Here is a 16,384-nt window from a genome sequence, read left to right as displayed (position 1 = left end):
CTGCTCTCTGAGCTCCTCTCTAGCTAACAGTTTCCAAGAAGCTCAGTTTCCTTTCAAAGAACAAAGAAAATTACAGCACAGGAACAGGCCCTTCGGCCCTCCAAGCCTGCGCCGATCCAGATCCTCTATCTAAACATGTCGCCTATTTTCTAAGGGTCTGTATCTCTTTGCTTCCTGCCCATTCATGTATCTGTCTAGATACATCTTAAAAGACGCTATCGTGCCCGCGTCTACCACCTCCGCTGGCAACGCGTTCCAGGCACCCACCACCCTCTGCGTAAAGAACTTTCCACGCATATCCCCCCTAAACTTTACCCCTCTCACTTTGAACTCGTGACCCCTAGTAATTGAATCCCCCACTCTGGGAAAAAGCTTCTTGCTATCCACCCTGTCTATACCTCTCATGATTTTGTACACCTCAATCAGGTCCCCCCTCAACCTCCGTCTTTCTAATGAAAATAATCCTAATCTGCTCAACCTCTCTTCATAGCTAGCGCCCTCCATACCAGGCAACATCCTGGTGAACCTCCTCTGCACCCTCTCCAAAGCATCTACATCCTTTTGGTAATGTGGCAACCAGAACTGCACGCAGTATTCCAAATGTGGCCGAACCAAAGTCTTATACAACTGTAACATGACCTGCCAACCCTTGTACTCAATACCTCGTCCGATGAAGGAAAGCATGCCGTATGCCTTCTTGACCACTCTATTGACCTGCGTTGCCACCTTCAGGGAACAATAGACCTGAACACCCAAATCTCTCTGGACATCAATTTTCCCCAGGACTTTTCCATTTACTGTATAATTCACTCTTGAATTGGTTCTTCCAAAATGCATCACCTCGCATTTGCCCTGATTGAACTCCATCTGCCATTTCTCTGCCCAACTCTCCAATCTATTTATATTCTGCTGTATTCTCTGACAGTCCCCTTCACTATCTGCGACTCCACCAATCTTAGTGTCGTCTGCAAACTTGCTAATTAGACCACCTATACTTTCCTCCAAATCATTTATGTATATCACAAACAACAGTGGTCCCAGCACGGATCCCTGCGGAACACCACTGGTCACACATCTCCATTTTGAGAAACTCCCTTCCACTGCTACTCTCTGTCTCCTGTTGCCCAGCCAGTTCTTTATCCATCTAGCTAGTACACCCTGGACCCCATGCGACTTCACTTTCTCCATCAGCCTACCATGGGGAACCTTATCAAACGCCTTACTGAAGTCCATGTATATGACATCTACAGCCCTTCCCTCATCAATCAACTTTGTCAAAGAATTCTATTAAGTTGGTAAGACATGACCTTCCCTGCACAAAACCATGTTGCCTATTACTGATAAGCCCATTTTCTTCCAAATGGGAATAGATCCTATCCCTCAGTATCTTCTCCAGCAGCTTCCCTACCACTGACGTCAGGCTCACCGGTCGATAATTACCTGGATTTTCCCTGCTACCCTTCTTAAACAAGGGGACAACATTAGCAATTCTCCAGTCCTCCGGGACCTCACCCGTGTTTAAGGATGCTGCAAAGATATCTGTTAAGGCCCCAGCTATTTCCTCTCTCGCTTCCCTCAGTAACCTGGGATAGATCCCATCCGGAGCTGGGGACTTGTCCACCTTAATGCCTTTTAGAATACCCAACACTTCCTCCCTCCTTATGCCGACTTGACCTAGAGTAATCAAACATCTGCCCCTAACCTCAACATCCGTCATGTCCCTCTCCTCGGTGAATACCGATGCAAAGTACTCGTTTAGAATCTCACCCATTTTCTCTGACTCCATGCATAACTTTCCTCCTTTGTCCTTGAGTGGGCCAATCCTTTCTCTAGTTACCCTCTTGCTCCTTATATATGAATAAAAGGCTTTGGGATTTTCCTTAACCCTGTTTGCTAAAAATATTTCATGACCCCTTTTAGCCCTCTTAATTCCTCGTTTCAGATTGGTCCTACATTCCCGATATTCTTTCAAAGCTTCGTCTTTCTTCAGCTTCCTAGACCTTATGTATGCTTCCTTTTTCCTCTTAGCTAGTCTCACAATTTCACCTGTCATCCATGGTTCCCTAATCTTGCCATTTCTATCCCTCATTTTCACAGGAACATGTCTCTCCTGCACGCTAATCAACCTCTCTTTAAAAGCCTCCCACATATCAAATGTGGATTTACCTTCAAACAGCTGCTCCCAATCTACATTCCCCAGCTCCTGCCGAATTTTGGTATAGTTGGCCTTCCCCCAATTTCGCACTCTTCCTTTGGGACCACTCTCGTCTTTGTCCACGAGTATTCTAAAACTTACGGAATTGTGATCACTATTCCCAAAGTAGTCCCCTACTGAAACTTCAACCACCTGGCCGGGCTCATTCCCCAACACCAGGTCCAGTATGGCCCCTTCCCGAGTTGGACTATTTACATACTGCTCTAGAAAACCCTCCTGGATGCTCCTTACAAATTCTGCTCCATCTGGACCTCTAACACTAAGTGAATCCCAGTCAATGTTGGGAAAATTTAAATCTGCTATCACCACCACCCTGTTGCTCCTACATCTTTCCATAATCTGTTTACATATTTGTACCTCTATCTCACGCTCGCTGTTGGGAGGCCTGTAGTACAGCCCCAACATTGTTACCGCACCCTTCCTATTTCTGAGTTCTGCCCATATTGCCTCACTGCTCGAGTCCTCCATAGTGCCCTCATTCAGCACAGCTGTGATATCCTCTTTGACCAGTACTGCAACTCCTCCACCCCTTTTACCTCCCTCTCTATCCCGCCGGAAGCATCGATATCCTGGGATATTTAGTTGCCAATCATGCCCTTCCCTCAACCAAGTCTCAGTAATAGCAATATCATACTCCCAGGTACTAATCCAGGCCCTAAGTTCATCTGCCTTACCTACTACACTTCTTGCATTAAAACAAATGCACCTCAGACCACCAGTCCCTTTGCGTTCATTATCTGCTCCCTGTCTACTCTTTCCCTTAGTCACGCTGACTTCATTATCTAGTTCCTTACAGGCTTTAGTTACTAGCTCCTTACTGTCCACTGACCTCATTTGGTTCCCATCCCCCTGCCACATTAGTTTAAACCCTCCCCAACAGCGTTAGCAAAAGCACCCCCAAGGACATTGGTTCCAGTCCGGCCCAGGTGTAGACCGTCCAATTTGTAATAGTCCCACCTCCCCCAGAACCGGTCCCAATGTCCCAAAAATCTGAATCCCTCCCTCCTGCACCATCTCTCAAGCCACGCATTCATCCTGACTATTCTTTCATTTCTACTCTGACTATCACGTGGCACTGGTAGCAATCCTGAGATTACTACCTCTGAGGTCCTACTTTTTAACTTGGCTCCTAACTCCCTAAATTCTGCTTGTAGGACCTCATCCCGTTTTTTACCTATATCATTGGTGCCTATGTGCACTACGACAACTGGCTGTTCACCCTCCCCTTTCAGAATGTTCTGCAGCCGATCTGAGACATCCCTGACCCGTGCACCTGGGAGGCAACATACCATTCGGGATTCTCGTTTTCGACCACAGAACCGCCTAGCTACTCCCCTTACAATCGAATCCCCTATGACTATAGCCCTTCCACTCTTTTTCCCACCCTTCCGAACAGCAGAGCCAGCCACGCTGCCATGAACCTGACTACTGCTGCCTTCCCCTGGTGAGCCATCTCCCTCAACAGTATCCAAAACGGTATACCTGTTTTGGAGGGAGATGACCGCAGAGGACACCTGCACTGCCTTCCTGCTCTTTCTCTGCCTTTTGGTCACCCATTCCCTTTCTCCCTCAGCAATCCTAATCTGCGGTGTGACCAATTCGCTAAACGTGCTATCCACGACCTCCTCAGCATCGCGGATGCGCCAAAGTGAGTCCATCCGCAGCTCCAGAGCCGTCATGCGGTCTAACAAGAGCTGCAGCTGGACACACTTCCAGCACGTGAAGGAGTGAGGGACATCAGCCGTGTCCCTGAGCTCCCACATTGAGCAAGAGGAGCATATCATGGGTCTGAGATCTCCTGCCATTTTCAATCTTAAGCTTAAGTTAGTCTTAACTTAGATTTCCTCTCAGACCTTCCTCCCCTCATTAACTCTTAACTCCACATAATGTCTGTATTTGGGAAACGGGTTTAACACTTTTCCTGGGCAAGATATTGAACAGGTTTGCTGCGTTACAGTTGATTGCTCTATATTATTGATAGAAAGTGTCAGCGTTCCTGTGGAACACTCCGCTCATTCCTTCTGAACTTCCAATCTCCTGTCCTGCACGCTTCCTTCTCCCACATCTAGTGTGTTGACAGCAACTCAATGCATCGTCTATAAATCTTTCCAGGACATCAAGTTAGTGATAGACCTCATGTCCCTCCCGATTTCCCTCCACTCTAACCCTGCTCAGCTCTCCCACTAGCAACCGTGCTGAATTCTGCACTCTGGAGCTCGACAACCTCACCATTGGTTTCCTAGAACAACACCAAAACCCCCCGATAGTAAGCTGGCAGATCTCAGCCCAGGTGGAGGGGCAACACTGGTCTTCATGCCTCAGGTGAGGGAGCGGGAAAGAAATCAACTGGGGTTCCCATTCCTCATCGAAGGGCAGCTTCCATGGAGACTTACAAATATGTATCTGGTGTCAGTGTTAGTCTCGATCTCACTGTCAGAGAGGGTCCCTCTGGACGCCGTTGTCCCCGAGGCGTTTTTGCCCACCATGCTTTCTCCAGCAGCACTGCTGTAGTCACTGTCGGCTCCCAGTGTCTCTCCAGAACTGTTACTGACCTGGGCCAACAGATTAAAACATCAGTGATAGTGAACACACCAAACACAGCAACAGCATACAGTGTAAGCTTCAGGCATGCATTACACCAAACACTTCATTTATATGGTCCAGAGTGTAGGGACAGAGAAAGTCACTACCCCAGTGACAGGAGTGTTGGTACAGAAATCCCCAGTGAGGGGTAAGGGGGTAAATAATGGGAGTGTGAGTACAGAAACCCCCAGTAAAGGGTATGGAGATGACACAATGGGAGAGTGAGTACAGAAGCCACAAGTGAGGGGGATGGAGAGGACACAATGGGAGTGTGAGTACAGAATCCCCCAGTGGGGGTATGGAGATAACACAATGGGAGAGAGAGTACAGAAGCCACAAGTGAGGGGTATGGAGACGACACAATGGCAGCGTGAGTACAGAAACCACCAGTGAGGGGTATGGAGAAGATACAAAGGGAGTGGGAGTACAGAATCCCCCAGTGAACGTATGGAGAGGACACAATAGGTGTGTCAGTACAGAAGCCACAAGTGAGGGGTATGGAGAGGACACAATGGCAGTGTGAGTACAGAATTCACCAGTGAGGGGACTGGAGAGGACACAATGGGAGTGTGAGTACAGAATGCCTCAGTGAAGGTGCAGAGAGGACACAATGGGAGTGTGAATACAGAATGCATCAGTGAAGGTACAGAGAGGACACAATGGGAGAGTGAGTACAGAATCCCCCAGTGAGGGGTATGGAGAGAACACAATGGAAGTGTGTGAGTACAGAAGCCACAAGTGAGGGGTAAGGAGAGGACACAACGGGAGTGTGAGAACTGAATCCCCCAGTGAGGTGTAAGGAAAAGACATATTTGGGAGTGTGAGTACAGAATCCCCAGTGCGGGGTATGGAGAGGACACAATGGGAGAGTGAGTACAGAATCCCCCAGTGAAGGTAGAGAGAGGACACAATGGGAGTGAGAGTACAGAATGCCTCAGTGAAGGTATGGAGAGGACACAATGGGAGTGTGAGTACAGAATGCCTCAGCGAGGGGTAAGGAAATGACACAATGGGAGTGTGAGTACAGAATCCCACAGTGAGGGGTAAGGAGAGGAAATAATGGGGATGTGAGTACAGAATGCCTCACTGAAGGTGCAGAGAGGACACAATGGGAGTGTGAATACAGAATGCCACAGTGAAGGTACAGAGAGGACACAATGGGAGTGTGAGTACAGAATGCCTCAGTGAAGGTACAGAGAGGACACAATGGGAATGTGAGTACACAATGCCTCAGTGAAGGTATGGAGAGGACACAATGGGAGTGTGAGTACAGAATCCCTCAGTGAAGGTACAGAGAGGACACAATGGGAGTGTGAATACAGAGTCCCCCAGCGAAAGTATGGAGAGGACACAATGGGAGTGTGAGTACAGAATCCCCCAGTGAGGGGTATGGAGAGGACACAATGGGCGTGTGAGTACAGAATCCCCAGTGAGGGGTATGGAGAGGACACAATGGGAGTGTGAATACGGAATCACTCAATGAGGGGTATGGAGAGGACACAATGGAAGTGTGAGAACAGAATCCCCCAGTGCGGCGTATGCAAAGGAAACAACGGGAGTGTAAGTACAGAATCCCCCAGTGACGGGTAAGGAGAGGACACAATGGGAGTGAGAGTACAGAATGCCTCAGTGAAGGTGCAGAGAGGACACAATGGGAGTGTGAATACAGAATCCCCCAGTGAAGGTATAGAGAGGACACAATGGGAGTGTGAGTACGGAATCACTCAATGAGGGGTATGGAGAGGACACAATGGGAGTGTGAGAACAGAATCCCTCAGTGAAGGTACAGAGAGGACAAAGGGGAGTGAGAGTACAGAATCCCTCAGTGAGGGGTATGGAGAGGACACAATGTGAGTGTGAGTACAGAATGCCACAGTGAAGGTGCAGAGAGGACACACTGGGAGTGTGAATACAGAATCCCTCAGCGAAAGTACAGAGAGGACACAATGGGAGTCTAAGTATAGATGCTACCAGTGAGGGGTATGGAGAGGACACAATGGGAGTGTGAGTACAGAATGCCACAGTGAAGGTGCAGAGAGGACACAATGGGAGTGTGAGTACAGAATCCCTCAGTGAAGGTACAGAGAGGACACAATGGGAGTGTCAGTACAGAATATCCCAGCGAAAGTATAGAGAGGACACAATGGGAGTGTGAGTACAGAATGCCTCAGTGAGGTGTAAGGAAATGACACAATGGGAGTGTGAGTACAGAATCCCTCAGTGAAGGTATAGAGAGGACACAATGGGAGAGTGAATACATAATCCCCCAGTGAAGGTTTCGAGAGGACACAATGGGTGAGTGAGTCCAGAATCCCCCAGTGAGGGGTATGGAGAAGATACAAAGGGAGTGGGAGTATAGAATCCCCCAGTGAAGGTAGACAGAGGACACAATGGGAGTCTAAGTATAGAAGCTACCAGTGAGGGGTATGGAGATGTCACAATGGGAGTGTGAGTACAGAATCCCCCAGTGAAGGTACAGAGAGGACACAATGGGAGTGTGAATACAGAGTCTCCCAGCGAAAGTATGGAGAGGACACAATGGGAGTGTGAGTACAGAATCCCCAGTGAGGGGTATGGAGAGGACACAATGGGAGTGTGAATACGGAATCACTCAATGAGGGGTATGGAGAGGACACAATGGAAGTGTGAGAACAGAATCCCCCAGTGCGGCGTATGGAGAGGAAACAACGGGAGTGTAAGTACAGAATCCCACAGTGAGGAGTATGAGAGGACACAATAGGAGTGAGAGTACAGAATCCCCCAGTGAGGGGAAAGGAGAGGACACAATGGGAGTGTGAGTACAGAATGCCTCAGTGAAGGTGCAGAGAGGACACAATGGGAGAGTGAATACAGAATCCCCCAGAGAAGGTATAGAGAGGACACAATGGGAGTGTGAGTACGGAATCACTAAATGAGGGGTATGGAGAGGACACAATGGGAGTGTGAGAACAGAATCCCTCAGTGAAGGTACAGAGAGGACAAAGGGGAGTGAGAGTACAGAATCCCTCAGTGAGGGGTATGGAGAGGACACAATGTGAGTGTGAGTACAGAATGCCACAGTGAAGGTGCAGAGAGGACACAATGGGAGTGTGAATACAGAATCCCTCAGCGAAAGTACAGAGAGGACACAATGGGAGTCGAAGTATAGATGCTACCAGTGAGGGGTATGGAGAGGACACAATGGGAGTGTGAGTACAGAATCCCTCAGGTGAAGGTACAGAGAGGACACAATGGGAGTGTCAGTACAGAATACATCAGTGAAGGTGCAGAGAGGACACAATGGGAGTGTGAATACAGAATCCCCCAGTGAGTGGTATGGAGAGGACACAATGGGCGTGTGAGGACAGAATCCCCAGTGAGGAGTATAGAGAGGACACAATGGGAGTGTGAGTACGGAATCACTCAATGAGGGGTATGGAGAGGACACAATGGGAGTGTGAGAACAGAATCCCTCAGTGCGGCGTATGGAGAGGACACAATGGGAGTGTGAGTACAGAATCCTCCAGTGAGGAGTATGAGAGGACACAATGGGTTTGAGAGTACAGAATCCCCCAGTGAGGGGAAAGGAGAGGACACAATGGGAGTGTGAGTACAGAATGAATCAGTGAAGGTACAGACAGAACACAATGGGAGAGTGAGTACAGAATCCCCCAGTGAGGGGTATGGAGATGACACAATGGGAGATTGAGTACAGAAGCCACCAGTGAGCAGTATGGAGAAGATACAAAGGGAGCGGGAGTACACAATCCCCCAGTGAAGGGATAGAGAGGACACAACGGGAGTGTGAGTACAGAAGCCACAAGTGAGGGGTATGGAGAGGACACAATGGGAGCGTGAGTACAGAATCCACCAGTGAGAGGTATGCAGAGGACACAATGGGAGTGTGAGTACAGAATCCCCCAGTAAGGGGTATGGAGAGGACACAATGAAAGTGTGAATACAGAAAACCCCAGTGAGGGGTATGGGGAGGACACAATGGGAGTGTGAATACAGAAACCCCAGGGAGGGGTATAGAGAGGACGCAATGGGAGAGTGAGTACAGAATCCCTCAATGAAGGTACAGAGAGGACACAATGGGAGTGAGAGTACAGAATCCCTCAGTGAGGGGTATGGAGAGGACACAATTAGAGTGTGAGAACAGAATCCCGCTGTGCGGGGTAGGGAGAGGACACAATGGGAGTGAGAGTACAGAATCCCCCAGTGACGGGTAAGGAGAGGACACAATGGGAGTGCGAGTACAGAATCCCCCCAGTGAGAGATTTGAAGAGGACACAATGGGAGTGAGTACAGAATCCCCCAGTGAGGGGGAAGGAGAGGACACAATGGGAGTGTGAGTACAGAATCCCTCAGTGAAGGTACAGAGAGGACACAATGGGAGTGAGAGTACAGAATCCCTCAGTGAGGGGTATGGAGAGGACACAATGGGAGTGTGAGTACAGAATGCCTCAATGAAGGTGCAGAGAGGACACAATGGGAGTGTCAATACAGAATCCCCCTGCGAAAGTATAGAGAGGACACAATGGGAGTGTGAGTACGGAATCACTCAATGAGGGGTATGGAGAGGACACAATGGGAGTGTGAGAACAGAATTCCCCAGGGCGGCGTATGGAGAGGAAACAATGGGAGTGTGAGTACAGAATCCCCCACTGACGGGTAAGGAGAGGACACAATGGGAGTGAGAGTACAGAATCCCCCAGTGAGGGGAAAGGAGAGGACACAATGGGAGTGTGAGTACAGAATGCATCAGTGAAGGTACAGAGAGGACACAATGGGAGAGTGAGGACAGAATCCCCCAGTGAAGGGATAGAGAGGACACAATGGGAGTGTGAGGACAGAATCCCCCAGTGTGGGGTAAGGATCGGACACAATGGGAGTGTGAATACAGAAAAGCCCAGTGCGGGGTGTGGGGAGGACACAATGGGAGTGTGAATACTGAAAACCCCAATGAGGGGTATAGAGAGGACACAATAGGAAGGTGAGTACAGAATCCCCCAGTGAGGGGTATGGAGATGACACAATGGGAGTGTGAATACAGAAAACCCCAGTGAGGGGTATAGAGAGGACACAATGGGAGTGCGAGAACAGAATCTCCCAGTGAGGTGTATGGAGATGACACAATGGGAGAGTGAGTACAGAAGCCCCCAGTGAGGGGTATGGAGATGACACAATGGGAGAGTGAGTACAGAATCCCCCAGTGAGGGGTATGGAGAGGACACAATGGGAGTGTGAGAACAGAATCCCCCAGTGAGGGGTATGGAGAGGACACAATGGGAGTGTGAATACAGATTTCCCCAGTGAGGAATCAGGAGAGGACACAATGGGAGTGTGAGTACAGAATCCCTCGTTGAAGGTACAGAGAGGACAGAAAGCGAGTGAGAGTACAGCATCCCTCACTGAAGGTACAGAGAGGACACAACGGGAGTGAGAGTACAGAATGCCTCAGTGAGGGGTATAGAGAGGACACAATGGGAGTCTAAGTATAGAAGCTACCAGTGAGGGGTATGGAGAGGACACAATAGGCGTTGCAGTACTGAATCCCCCAGTGAGGGATATGGAGATGTCACAATGGGTGTGTGAGAACAGAATCCCCCAGTGAGGGGAAAGGAGAGGACACAGTGGGACTGTGAGTTGCAGAATGCATCAGTGAAGGTGCAGAGAGGACACAATGGGAGTGTGAGTACAGAATGCATCAGTGAAGGTACAGAAAGGACACAATGGGAGAGTGAGAACAGAATCCCCCAGTGAGGGGTATGGAGATGACACAATGGGAGATTGAGTACAGAAGCCACCAGTGTGCGGTATGGAGACGATACAAAGGGAGTGGGAGTACACAATCCCCCAGTGAAGGGATAGAGAGGACACAACAGGAGTGTGAGTATGGAAGCTACCAGTGAGGGGTAAGGAGATGACACAATGTGAGAGTGACTACAGAAACCACAAGTGAGGGGTATGGAGAAGACACAATGGGAGTGTGAGTACAGAATCCACAAGTGAGGGGTATGGAGAGGACACAATCAAAGTGTGAGTACAGAATGCCTCAGTAAAGGTACAGAGAGGACAGAATGGGAGTGTGACTACAGAATCCCCCAGTGAAGGTATAGAGAGGACACAATGGGAGTGTGAGTACAGAATCCCTCAGTGAAAGTACAGAGAGGACACAATGGGTGTGAGAGTACAGAATCCCGCAGTGAGGGGTATGGAGAGGACACAATGGGAGTGTGAGTACAGAATGCCCCAGTGAAGGTGCAGAGAGGACACAACGGGAGTGTGAATACAGAATCCCTCAGCGAAAGTACAGAGAGGACACCATGGGAGTGTGAGTACAGAATCCCCCAGTGAGGGGTATGGAGAGGACACAATGGGAGTGTGAGTAATGAATGCCTCAGTGAACGTACAGGGAGGACACAATGGGTGTGAGAGTACAGAATCCCGCAGTGAGGGGTATGGAGAGGACACAATGGGAGTGTGAGTACAGAATGCCCCAGTGAAGGTGCAGAGAGGACACAACGGGAGTGTGAATACAGAATCCCTCAGCGAAAGTACAGAGAGGACACCATGGGAGTGTGAGTACAGAATCCCCCAGTGAGGGGTATGGAGAGGACACAATGGGAGTGTGAGTAATGAATGCCTCAGTGAACGTACAGAGAGGACACAATGGAGTGTGAGTACAGAATCCCCCAGTGGGGGGAAAGGAGAGGACACAATGAGACTGCGGGAACAGAATCCCCCAGTGAGGGTTATGGAGAGGACACAATGCAAGTGTGAGTAATGAAGCCACAAGTGAGGGGTAAGGAGAGGACACAATGGGAGTGTGAGAACTGAATCCCCCAGTGAGGAGTATGGAGATGACACAATGGGAGTGTGAGAACAGAATCCCCCAGTGAGGGGTATGGAGATGACACAATGGGAGAGTGAGTACAGAATCCCACAGTGAGGGGTATGGAGAGGACACAATGGGAGTGTGAATACAGATGTCCCCAGTGAAGGGTCAGGAGAGGCCACAATGGGAGTGTGAGTACAGAATCCCTCGTTGAAGGTACAGAGAGGACAGAAAGCAAGTGAGAGTACAGAATCCCTCAGTGAAGGTACAGAGAGGACACAATGGGAGTGAGAGTACAGAATCCCCAGTGAGTGGTATGGAGAGGACACAATGGGAGTGTGAATACAGAATCCCCCAGCGAAAGTATAGAGAGGACACAATGGGAGTGTGAGTACAGAATCCCCAGTGAGTGGTATGGAGAGGACACAATGGGAGTGTGAGAACAGAATCCCCCAGTGCGGAGTATGGAGAGGAAACAATGGGAGTGTGAGTACAGAATCCCCAGTCAGGGGTATGGAGAGGACACAATGGGAGTGTGAGTACAGAATGCATCACTGAAGGTGCAGAGAGGACACAAAGGGAGTGTGAATACAGAATCCCCCAGCCAAAGTATAATGACACAATGGGAGTGTGAGTACAAAATCCCCAGTGAGGGGTATGGAGAGGACACAATGGGCGTGTGAGAACAGAATCCCCCAGTGTGGCGTTTGGAGAGGAAACAATGGGAGTGAGTACAGAATTCCCCAGTGACGGGTAAGGAGAGGACACAATGGGAGTGTGAGTTGAAGAATGCATCAGTGAAGGTGCAGAGAGGACACAATGGGAGTGTGAATACAGAATCCCCCAGTGAGTAGTATGGAGAGGACACAATGGGCGTGTGAGTACAGAATCCCCAGTGAGGGGTTTGGAGAGGACACAATGGGAGTGTGAGTACGGAATCACTCAATGAGGGGTATGGAGAGGACACAATGGGAGTGTGAGTACAGAATCCCCCAGTGACGGATAAGGAGAGGACACTATGGGAGTGTGAGTACAGAATGCCTCACACAAGGTGCAGTGAGGACACAAAGGGAGTGTGAATACAGAATCCCCCAGCGAAATTATAGAGATGACACAATGGGAGTGTGAGAACAGAATCCCCCAGTGCGGCGTATGGAGAGGACACAATGGGAGTGTGAGTACAGAATCCCTCAGAGAGGGGTATGGAGAAGATACAGAGGGAGCGGGAATACAGAATCCCCCAGTGAAGGTATAGAGAAGACACAATGGGGGTGTGAGTACAGAAGCCCCCAGTGACGGGTATGGAGAGGACACAATGGGAGTGTGAGTACAGAATCCCCCAGTGAGGGGTATGGAGAGGACACAATGGGAGTGTGAGTACAGAATCCCCCTGGGCGGGGTATGGAGAGGACACAATGGGAGTGAGAGTACAGAATCCCTCAGTGAAGGTACAGAGAGAACACAATGGGAGTGAGAGTACAGAATCCCCCAGGGACGGGTAAGGAGAGGACACAATGGGAGTGTGAGTACAGAATCCCCCCAGTGAGGGATTTGGTGAGGACACAATGGGCGTGTGAGTACAGAATCCCCAGTAAGGGGTATGGAGAGGACACAATGGGAGTGTGAGTACAGAATGCCTCAGTGAAGGTATAGAGAGGACACAATGGGTGTGTGAGTACAGAATGCATCAGTGAAGGTACAGAAAGGACACAATGGGAGTGTGAGTACAGAATGCCTCAGTGAGGGGTATGGAGAAGATACAGAGGGAGTGGGAATACAGAATCCCTCAGCGAAAGTATAGAGAGGACACCATGGGAGTGTGAGTACAGAATCCCCCAGTGAGGGAAATGGAGAGGACACAATGGGAGTGTGAGACCAGAATCCCCCTGGGCGGGGTATGGAGAGGACACCATGGGAGAGTGAGTACAGAATCCCCCAGTGAGGGGTAAGGAGTGGACACAATGGGAGTGAGAGTACAGAATCCCTCCGTGGAGGTACAGAGAGGACACAATGGGAGTGAGAGTACAGAATCCCTCAGTGAGGGATTTGGAGAGGACACAATGGGAGTGTGAGTACAGAATCCCCCAGTGAGGGGTAAGGAGAGGACACAATTGGAGTGCGAGTACAGAATCCCTCAGTGAAGGTAGAGAGAGGACACAATGGTCGTGAGAGTACAGAATCCCTCAGTGAGGGGTATGGAGAGGACACAATGGGAGTGTGAGTACAGAATGCCTCACTGAAGGTGCAGAGATGACACAATGGGAGTGTGAGTACAGAATCCCCAGTGAGGGGTTTGGAGAGGACACAATGGGAGTGTGAGAACAGAATCCCCCAGTGCAGCGTATGGAGAGGAAACAATGGGAGTGTGAGTACAGAATTCCCCAGTGACGGGTAAGGAGAGGACACAATGGGAGTGTGAGTTGCAGAATGCATCAGTGAAGGTGCAGAGAGGACACAATGGGAGTGTGAATACAGAATCCCCCAGTGAGTGGTATGGAGAGGACACAATGGGCGTGTGAGTACAGAATCCCCGGTGAGGGGTATGGAGAGGACACAATGGGAGTGTGAGTACGGAATCACTCAATGAGGGGTATGGAGAGGACACAATGGGAGTGTGAGAACAGAATCCCCCAGTGAGTGGTATGGAGAGGACACAATGGGCGTGTGAGTACAGAATCCCCGGTGAGGGGTATGGAGAGGACACAATGGGAGTGTGAGTACGGAATCACTCAATGAGGGGTATGGAGAGGACACAATGGGAGTGTGAGTACAGAATCCCCCAGTGACGGGTAAGGAGAGGACACAATGGGAGTGTGAGTACAGAATGCCTCACTCAAGGTGCAGAGTGGACACAAAGGGAGTGTGAATACAGAATCCCCCAGCGAAAGTATAGAGATGACACAATGGGAGTGTGAGTACAGAATCCCCAGTGAGGGGGATGGGGAGGACACAATGGGAGTGTGAGAACAGAATCCCCCAGTGCGGCGTATGGAAAGGAAACAATGGGAGTGTGAGAACAGAATCCCCCAATGCGGCATATGGAGAGGACACAATGGGAGTGTGAATACAGAATCCCCCAGCGAAAATATAGAGAGGACACAATGGGAGTGTGAATACAGAATGCCTCAGTGAAGGTACAGAGAGAACACAATGGGTGAGTGAGTACAGAATGCATCAGTGAAGGTACAGAAAGGACACAATGGGAGAGTGAGTACAGAATCCCCCAGTGAAGGGTATGGAGATGACACAATGGGAGATTGAGTACAGAAGCCACCAGTGAGCGGTATGGAGACGATACAAAGGGAGCGGGAGTACACAATCCTCCAGTGAAGGGATAGAGAGGACACAACAGGAGTGTGAGTATGGAAGCTACCAGTGAGGGGTAAGGGGGTGACACAATGTGAGAGTGACTACAGAAGCCACAAGTGAGGGGTATGGAGAGGACACAATGGGAGTGTGAGTACAGAATCCACCAGTGAGGGGTATGGAGCGGACACAAAGTCTGAGTACAGAATGCCTCAGTGAAGGTACAGAGAGGACAGAATGGGAGTGTGACTACAGAATCCCCCAGTGAGGGGTATGGAGAGGAAACAATGGGAGTGTGAGTACAGATGCCCTAGTGAAGGTGCAGAGAGGACACAATGGGAGTGTGAGACCAGAATCCCCCTGGGCGGGGTATGGAGAGGACACCATGGGAGTGTGAGTACAGAATCCCCCAGTGAGGGGTAAGGAGTGGACACAATGGGAGTGAGAGTACAGAATCCCTCAGTGAGGGGTATGAAGAGGACACAATGGGAGTGTGAGTACAGAATCCCCCAGGGACGGGTAAGGAGAGGACACAATGGGAGTGTGAGTACAGAATCCCCCCAGTGAGGGATTTGGAGAGGAAACAATGGGAGTGTGAGTACAGAATCCCCCAGTGAGGGGTAAGGAGAGGACACAATGGGAGTGCGAGTACAGAATCCCTCAGTGAAGGTAGAGAGAGGACACAATGGTCGTGAGAGTACAGAATCCCTCATTGAGGGGTATGGAGAGGACACAATGGGAGTGTGAGTACAGAATGCCTCACTGAAGGTGCAGAGAGGACACAAAGGGAGTGTGAATACAGAATCCCCCAGCCAAAGTATAGAGATGACACAATGGGAGTGTGAGTACAGAATCCCCAGTGAGGGGTTTGGAGAGGACACAATGGGAGTGTGAGAACAGAATCCCCCAGTGCGGCGTATGGAGAGGAAACAATGGGAGTGTGAGTACAGAATTCCCCAGTGACGGGTAAGGAGAGGACACAATGGGAGTGTGAGTACGGAATCCCTCAATGAGGGGTATGGAGAGGACACAATGGGAGTGTGAGTACAGAATCCCCCAGTGACGGGTAAGGAGAGGACACAATGCGAGTGTGAGTACAGAATGCCTCACTCAAGGTGCAGAGAGGACACAAAGGGAGTGTGAATACAGAATCCCCCAGCGAAAGTATAGAGATGACACAATGGGAGTGTGAGTACAGAATCCCCAGTGAGGGGGATGGAGAGGACACAATGGGAGTGTGAGAACAGAATCCCCCAGTGCGGCGTATGGAGAGGACACAATGGGAGTGTGAGTACAGAATCCCTCAGTGAGGGGTATGGAGAGGACACAATGGGAGTGTGAATACAGAATCCCCCAGCGAAAATATAGAGAGGACACAATGGGAGTGTGAATACAGAATGCCTCAGTGAAGGTACAGAGAGGACACAATGGGAGTGTGCGTACAGAATGCCTCAGTGAAG

General features: G+C 49.9%; 1 protein-coding gene across 1 annotated transcript in view; it reads right to left on the bottom strand.

Moving 5' to 3' along the window:
* The window catches only part of madd (MAP-kinase activating death domain), a 426,952-nt gene that overhangs the window by 144,731 nt on the left and 265,837 nt on the right, over positions 1–16,384 (bottom strand). The window contains exon 21 of the mRNA XM_068046784.1: positions 4,609–4,767. Within this exon, the coding sequence (XP_067902885.1) occupies positions 4,609–4,767 (159 nt within the window). The remainder of the gene's footprint in view (positions 1–4,608; positions 4,768–16,384) is intronic.

This window comes from Heterodontus francisci, chromosome 14 (genome assembly GCF_036365525.1).
Source record: "Heterodontus francisci isolate sHetFra1 chromosome 14, sHetFra1.hap1, whole genome shotgun sequence".
Classification (NCBI taxonomy): domain Eukaryota; kingdom Metazoa; phylum Chordata; class Chondrichthyes; order Heterodontiformes; family Heterodontidae; genus Heterodontus; species Heterodontus francisci.
The sequence above is the reverse complement of the archived record's forward strand: the minus strand, read 5'-3'. Positions and strand labels throughout refer to the sequence as shown.